We start from the raw sequence: 8,193 nt of genomic DNA on the forward strand, positions 1-8,193 counted from the left end.
CAACTGCACTCATCTCGCAGAGGCCGCCCGCTCACTTCCCGCGGAGGCGCTCCCGGGCGCCGCGCTCCGCGGCCGCCGCCTGCCCCCTCCCGCCCTGTTGCCGCCGCCGCCGCCGCGCACGCCGCGCCCCGCAGCGCCTGGCTTCCTCCTCGCTAGGGTGGCGTTGGGCCGGCGCGGGCGCTCACTTGACTGCAGCTACTCCGCTCCCCGCCCCCCGCGGCTGCCAGTCGCTTCGCACAGGGCTGGATGGTTGCATCGAGCAGGGTGGCTCCAGGATGTTAGGGGCTGTGAAGATGGAAGGGCACGAGAGCAGCGACTGGAACACCTACTACGCCGACACACAAGAGGTGAGAGGCGGGCAGCAGGCGGGGGGTTCCTGGAGCCTGTACTGGGGGAGGCCGGGCGAGGAGGGCCTCCGGCAGGGCAAGGGTGCTGGCGGACTGGGGGCGCCTCCTCCGTGGCACCGGTGCCTACCCACCGGGTTTAGCCTAGGCCGGGCCTGGGCCGGGCCTGGGAGCCGGATCCGCAGCCCCGCCGGGGAACTGGATCCCGGCGATCGGCGCTCAGAGAGGGCGAGACGGTTTTAGGAAACTCTGGCTTTGAAAACACGCGCTCTAAGACGCACTTGCCTCTTCCCTGCGGAGAGCTGGAGCCAGAGCCCGGACCCGGTCCCGAGCGCGGGTTGGCGGGCGGGCGCCGGCACGAGTTTGAGGCAACTTTGAAAAAACCAGAATTCGCCCGCAGGGCGGCCTCTTCCTTCCACAGTTGAATTCTCAGATGTCTTCTGATGAAAGCGCGCAGCCGCTAAGTTGAGCGTCTTAATAATGAAATGATTCCGAAATTTTGTAAAACTTCAAAAGCCATTTGGGGAGAAGTGTGCTCCTTCCTCTCTAGAACCGCTGGGTGGCGCTAGTGCGAGCTGACTTTTCCTCCAGCACTCCGGGCGGGCGGAGAACCTGTTTCTCTTCATTGTCCCCATGGTGGCACGTTCATGTGGTTTATTTTACAATGTGCACAAAGGAATTGCGAGGAAAACCAGGTACAGGCAGGACCACCACCTACTAAAAGTATTTGTCTGGAAATAGCTGGCGATTACCCTTCAATAGTTTACCATTATTGAAAACGTTTACTGAAACTGCCTTGCATAATCTTGGGAAGAGGAAAAGAAAAGTAAAAAACACTTTAGGACATGGACAGAATAATATAGAATCAGGAAATATTTTCATGGTAATTAATTTATTTAGATTTGTGTATGTATATATTCACAAACTTACCTCGAGTTTATTTGCATACTACAGCAGAACGTGTGCCTAGTTAAATCTGTTTGTTCACCTTTTATGTTTTCAAATAAAGTCATATTTTCTGATGAAAATAAATTTAAGGATATCATTATTTTTATTAAATCAACAGAGAAGTAGTTTTTATATTTCTGTACTCTATATTTTTTAACATATCTAGTGCATTCTCAGATTGCTATTGATAAGGGTTTTCTCCTACTGATGATTTAAGAAAGAGCTCAGAACTCTTCCTTAGGTTTAATTCAGATACAGTCATCTCCAGTCACTAGTCAATTAAATTCTCTATGAAAAGAGCTTCTTTACAGGTTAAAACTGGGAATTAGGAAGTAGAATAGCATTAAGAGAAAATAAGCGGACTTTGATTTTGGAATTGTAAAGTATTGGAGACTATTCGTATATACTTTGAAAAGCCAGGTTTTGAGATTATCAGCCGTAAAATATCAGAATGTGGAAAAAATATGATTATTTCTACAAATTGTGTCACCAAAATTTTCAAGCCTTAGGGGCCTGGAAATAGGTAATGAAATTAGTGCAAGTTTATGAATGGCTGTAAAGTCATGTTAAAGTTAAATGTATATAGTGCCTACATATTATTATGCACCCTTCCCTACCCCTTCTCCTACTATAGATCTATTTTTAATTTTTTTCCAAAAGTTACTTAATTTCTGAGGGTTTTTTCCCTTTTAAAATTACAATTGCTACAAGGAGATGGAAAACACCACTTCTAAATATAATAAACAACAGAAAGTCACCATTTGGTGAAAACTGCTAAGGCGGTAAAGCCAGTTGTTTGGAAATGTTTGGTCGTATGGCCATGGATGATTTGCTCTATCAGGGAGAGTTTAATTAACGGCCACCCCGCGCAGCCCAGGCCGCTACGTAGTCAGCCGGGCCTGGCAGGCTTAGGTGAGACGTGTGCCGAGCTGGCGCTGTGGCCCTCCTGGGGGCGGGGGCGGGGCTGCACCGCCATACACACCGTACCCTAAAGGTGGAATGAATAAGCAAAGGATCCGAGATTAATTCTGTTTTCGGAGTTTTAACTCCTTTTAACCAAAAGGGCGATTTGCCGAGGCCGGGCTGGGGTGGAAACTGGGATACCGCGTGGCATGGATAGAGGCGACGTAGGGGCCCTAGAAGCCGGCCCCCCGAGCCTGGCGTGTAAGGCGATTACACATCTTCCTGGGGACATATTTTCTGTGAGCTCTTGTCTTTCATGCCTGCGGAGATAGGATTTTTCCCCTGCCGTGCAAGACAACTCTTTGCGGGTTCTGAGGAGGGCGCCCGACGGTTTGCCCCTGGTGGGGAGTCCTGTGCTTTGCAGAAATGCTCTCCTCTTGTTTTCGGATTTGCCCCGGCCGGTAGGCTGCCTGCGCCCACTACTAACTCCGCCCTTCGGGGCCTCTTCACGTTGTCTCCGCTCCAGGCCTACTCCTCGGTCCCGGTCAGCAACATGAACTCGGGCCTGGGCACCATGAATTCCATGAACACGTACATGACCATGAACACCATGACCACGAGCGGCAACATGACCCCGGCTTCGTTCAACATGTCCTACGCAAACCCGGGCCTTGGCGCCGGCCTGAGCCCCGGGGCGGTGGCTGGCATGCCGGGTGGCTCTGCGGGCGCCATGAATACCATGACGGCGGGCGTGACGGCCATGGGGACGACGCTGAGCCCGGGCGGCATGGGGGCCATGGGCGCGCAGCCCGCGGCCTCCATGAACGGCCTGGGCCCCTACGCCGCTGCCATGAACCCGTGCATGAGCCCCATGGCGTACGCGCCGTCCAATTTGGGCCGCAGCCGGGCTGGTGGCGGCGGAGACGCCAAAACTTTCAAGCGCAGCTATCCACACGCCAAACCGCCCTACTCGTACATTTCCCTCATCACCATGGCTATCCAGCAGGCGCCCAGCAAGATGCTCACACTGAGCGAGATCTACCAGTGGATCATGGACCTCTTCCCCTATTACCGGCAGAACCAGCAGCGCTGGCAGAACTCCATCCGCCACTCGCTGTCCTTCAACGACTGCTTCGTCAAAGTGGCCCGCTCCCCGGACAAGCCGGGCAAGGGTTCCTACTGGACGCTGCACCCGGACTCCGGCAACATGTTCGAGAACGGCTGTTACTTGCGCCGCCAGAAGCGCTTCAAGTGCGAGAAGCAGCCAGGCACCGGGGGCGGGAGCGGCGGCGGCGCCAAGGGCGGCCCTGAGAGCCGTAAGGACCCCTCGAGCGCTGCCAACCCCAGCGCCGACTCGCCCCTTCGTCGGGGCGTGCACGGTAAGGCCGGCCAGCTAGAGGGCGCGCCGGCCCCCGGGCCCGCTGCCAGCCCCCAGACTCTGGACCACAGCGGGGCGGCGGCGACAGGGGGCGCCTCGGAGTTGAAGACTCCGGCCTCCTCGGCTGCACCTCCGATCAGCTCCGGGCCTGGGGCGCTGGTATCTGTGCCCCCCTCCCACCCGGCGCATGGCCTGGCACCCCATGAGTCCCAGCTGCACCTGAAAGGGGACCCTCACTACTCCTTCAACCACCCTTTCTCTATCAACAACCTCATGTCCTCCTCGGAGCAGCAGCACAAGCTGGACTTCAAGTCATACGAGCAGGCACTACAGTACTCGCCCTATGGCACCGCATTGCCCGCCAGCCTACCCCTCGGCAGCGCCTCGGTGGCCACGAGGAGCCCCATTGAGCCCTCAGCCCTGGAGCCAGCCTACTACCAAGGTGTGTACTCCAGACCTGTTCTAAACACTTCTTAGCTCCCTGGGACTGGGGGTTTGTCTGGCATGGCCATGCTGGTAGCAGGAGAGAGAGAGAAAGAGAAATTAACAGCAAACAAAACCACACATACCAAGCCGACAGCAGCATAGTAAAATCCCAACTATTTTTATTTTTTTCTGTGCACAATCTTTCCCCCAGTACAAAAGACTGTTACTTTGTTATTGTTGTTCCGAACACTTTGTGTATATTATTACAAAAAAACAACCCCAAACCAACAAAAATGTTTCCTGAAAAGTTTAATGATCCACAAATGTATATATATATAATCCTCCGACTTCCTTGTCCCTCTCCCTTTCTTTCCTCTTCCACCTGCAGACGTGCTAGTCTGTGCAGGATTTATTTAAAAAAAAAAAAGAAAGATGGTCAAGCTTGTAAAATATTTGTTTGTGCTTTTTTTCCCCTCCTCACCTAACCCCCATCCCCACATACACACACACAGGAGTTTACAGGTCTGTGGCAATACTCTTAACCATAAGAACTGAAAGGGTGGAAAACAAGTAGACACTAGGGCTGTTAAAAGTATTGAAGGACAATGCTGCCATTATGCAGCAAATCATAAACAGATTATAAACATCAGAGCCACTTGTTTTTCAGCTTACATTTCAGATACATTCAGATAGCAGATGTCTTAAAATGAAATACATATATATCATATATGAACTTATTTATGCACATGCTCATCTATGTACATCTTCCATATACTTACATAACATACGGAGGTGATAGGTAGAAGATATACACGCTCTTGAAAGAGTTGCCTGACCAAGAAGTTACAAAGACACCCTCCTCCCCTCCTCTCCACCCATATACAGCCCTGGGAATCAATTCCTCGAGAATTGCCCTCCTCAATAACTCTGTTCCTTGCTTTGCAGAGGGCCATGGTTTTATCATTCTGAGGTCACATAACGTGTAAAATTAGCTTCTATGTATCCATACCATTTAAAGGATATTTTTTCCAGAAAAAAAAAAGGGAATATTACAATGTTTGAGGAGAGATAAGTTATAGGGAGATGTATTTCAAAGTTTGGTCTAAGATTCCAAAATCCAGTTGATTGTGGTCATTTTAATTATTGCCATCGTGTGCTTGTTTCATTCAGTGTTAATGCACTTTTCACAGTTGGACATGGTGTTAGTATAGCCAGACGGGTTTCATTATTATTCCTCTACGCTTTCTCAATGTTAATTTATTGCATGGTTTATTCCTTTTTTCTTTACAGCTGAAATTGCTTTAAATGACAGTTAAAATGACAAATTAAAATGTTAATTTTTATCAGTGTGATTGTAATTAAAATATTTTGATTTAAATAATGAAAATGATAAATTTTAAGCCGTGGAATATGTTCTTGATCATTTGCAGTTAAGGACTTTAAATAAACCAAATGTTAACAAAAAGAGGATTTCTGTTATTTTCCTTAATTAAATCCAAAATGGATATTCTGAATATGATATTTTTCAAAGTCCGGGCACTGAATATAAATGACAAAAAGGAAAATAATCTAAAAAAATTGTTTTGTTTATGTTTATTATATGAACATCTAGCTAGTAAAAAGCAATTAAGGAGATTCAATAAAAGTTGATAAATAAAAAGGTAGATAAACTGATTTAATATCTTAAGAATTGAGATTTTTAAGATTCTTTATTCCCAGTAATGTTTACTTCAATTTTTGAGAAGGTCTTAAGGCTTCTGTGTTTCCTTTGAGCCTTTCCACAATAAACTCAAATATGATTATTTTAACTACCTTCCCCCCTTCCCCAATGTATCATTTTCCTTTATCTGAAAAGTATTCGAGTAAGAATAAAATATCAGATGTAGCTGATAAAATTAAGTTGTCTACCACAGAGGATCCGGAACCCTCTTTTTATTAAAAGAGCAGCAAAATTTAACCATCATGGTAGCGTTAGAGGGGGTCCGGGGAGGCATGAGTTAATTCATTCCTGCAGGGGAAGCTTTGTGCCACCAGGACATTTCAGGGTTGCTGCTATTTTGTATTTTGTGAAGATATTTTTTAAAAATATTGTTTCTAATTTTTTTCCTGAGAGCTTAAAACTGATGATTTGTTTGCCTTCTAAGAAGCTTTTAAATGCAGCTTCACACCCCTACAGTTGGTTGAGATCACAAAATCTTTAATCTCCTTTGATAGTGGGCTCACTTTCCAGTCCACCTATTTCTTTGTAAGCCTCGTTCGGATTGACATCAACAATAACAACACCAGCCCAAGCAGAGGCTGGCCTGCCTGAGCCCTTGTGTATGAACTCCATCCTCGCCAGGGCTTGAACTTGGACAGCCTTTACTTTGATCGCCCCACTCCTTACCGCGGACAAGATAAAAAGAGCTGTGTGAGTCCCTTAATTATCGCGTAATTGCCTCCCCAGATGAGAGAAGGGGTGCCATGTAGCACTTGAGAAAAATCCAGAGATCCAAGCCCCGCTCTCACTTCAGCTAATGAAAGGAGGAGATGGAAATTACTGGTTTGAGTAATTTAACAATCTAATTTAGAGGCCTCTTGGAAGGACGTTAAAGTCTCAAAGAGAGGAAAAAGCTTTCAATCCCAATAGTTATTTATATTTATACAACGGGCAAACGTTGGCAAATTCGAATTCCAAAAGTAATATAAAGGCGTGAGCTTGGGCCTCGGAATTTTACCCGGCCCCACTGAACCTAAATCGTCTAACTTTGTTCCCTTCCCTCTCTTTAACATGTTAATAATATCAGCGTCCCGCATTCGCCCACCAGGCTAAAGTCGGCCTATTAGCTCTTGCTCTTACTTGGCGGCGACTTTTTCAGGGTTTGCGGCGGCCGAGGCGCCGCGGGTTTACGGCCGAGGCCACTTTGGAGACCTGCCTGGGGAGCTAGCCCTGTGGGTGGCGGGGAGCGGGGCTCGCCTCGTGGGCTTCTCAGGCGATTTTCTGACCGCTCCCCCGAGCCACCCCTGGGCGATGCCATCTGCGCCCTGTGCGTTAGGGAGCCGCGCGGGCTGGGGTCGGGGCGGCCGGTTGCCGGGCAAGGAGGGCAGAGAGAAGGACCGCCAGCATCTCGAGGTGACAAGTGCAGTTAGTTCTTCATTGTTTGGGCATTTTCCCCTCCTAGCGAATAAATCTTCTGTTGAGCCCGAGACCTAAAAGTCAACAAAGAAGGCCAGGCGCCTCGTTACCGCTCCTGCGGCTCCAACGTCCGCGCTGCTGCGGCTGCTCCCGCTGCGTAATCCCTTCCTCGGAAACCCGGACACACAAACGCCGGAACGCCCGGGGCCAGGGCGCCGCGCCCCAGGGCCAGGAGGAAAACATCTGTGGTTTCGAGGGAGTGCTGGGACCCTCCCGGAGCGCGCCGCCTTCCCGCGACCCCCTCCCACCTCCCTTTTCGTCCTGGAGCGTCTATATTTCTTCACCTCGGAGGCTCCTGCAGAAGAGGGCCGGAAAGGGGATGCTGATCCCTCAGCTGTGGTCCACCGGACTCGCTTTATTTAGGAATTTCGCCCGAGGTGGGGGAGGGGTCTCCAGAGGGGAGGGAGGAAGGGAGAAGGGAAAACCTTCTTTTAGACCCAAGTGCAAAGCTCCGGAGGCCCTCCATCCACTGACTATGCCACCGAGCAAACATTTTTAGAAAACAAGAAAAATGTTTTGAGAGTGAGTATAGTGCTGGGGAGGAGAACTTCAGATGTTACCTTCACCTTGTCCCAGCCTAAAACATTTTTTAATTGATTAAAAGAAAAAAGACAACTAAATTTAGGGAAAAAGAAAAGCTCACCAGTTCTGCTCAGAAACTACACAACTTAGAAGTGTTCCCAAGTAGAAAGCAGCTCAGTGTTTCTTACACGATAGCTAATACAGTGTTTAAACCAAAGATAAAATTTAATTTCCATTGTCCCTTGGTGATCCCCTCATTGTAGAATAAACTGGTGAGAATTATTATAGGAGGAGGGATTAAACAAACAAAATCCTATTAAAGTTCTCAACTTCTGTTTTCATTTTCTGAAAGCTAGATACCCGACTGATTTCACTGAAAGTATAAAAAACATTATTTTACTCAGGAGTCTAACAGATTTGAATAAGCCATAGCAGAAAAGAATTCCTGGAGAGGTAAAATTTTAAAACTTTGTTGTTTTGTCACTTTAAAAAATTGA

General features: G+C 48.5%; 1 protein-coding gene across 2 annotated transcripts; it reads left to right on the top strand.

The window, feature by feature from the left end:
- Positions 1-275: 275 nt before the first annotated feature.
- Positions 276-4,050, top strand: FOXA1 (forkhead box A1). 2 transcript variants are annotated; one of them, XM_059055651.2, is made up of 2 exons: positions 276-347; positions 2,722-4,050. In XM_059055651.2, exons 1-2 carry the CDS (start codon positions 276-278, stop codon positions 4,048-4,050), a joined length of 1,401 nt encoding a protein of 466 aa, XP_058911634.1. The 2 variants fall into 2 exon arrangements, with proteins under 2 accessions (XP_058911634.1, XP_066886781.1); XM_067030680.1 differs by lacking the exon at positions 276-347 and adding an exon at positions 999-1,039.
- The last annotated feature ends 4,143 nt before the right edge of the window (positions 4,051-8,193 follow it).

The sequence above is a fragment of the Kogia breviceps genome, chromosome 3 (assembly GCF_026419965.1).
Source record: "Kogia breviceps isolate mKogBre1 chromosome 3, mKogBre1 haplotype 1, whole genome shotgun sequence".
NCBI classification, from domain to species: Eukaryota; Metazoa; Chordata; class Mammalia; order Artiodactyla; family Physeteridae; genus Kogia; species Kogia breviceps.

Excerpts from the sequence above, each read along its gene's own strand:
- FOXA1 (XM_059055651.2), top strand. The coding sequence starts at position 276 with ATGTTAGGGGCTGTGAAGATGGAAGGGCACGAGAGCAGCGACTGGAAC. Across the intron at positions 348-2,721 it reads ACTACGCCGACACACAAGAG|GCCTACTCCTCGGTCCCGGT; the intron begins GTGAGAGGCGGG and ends TCTCCGCTCCAG.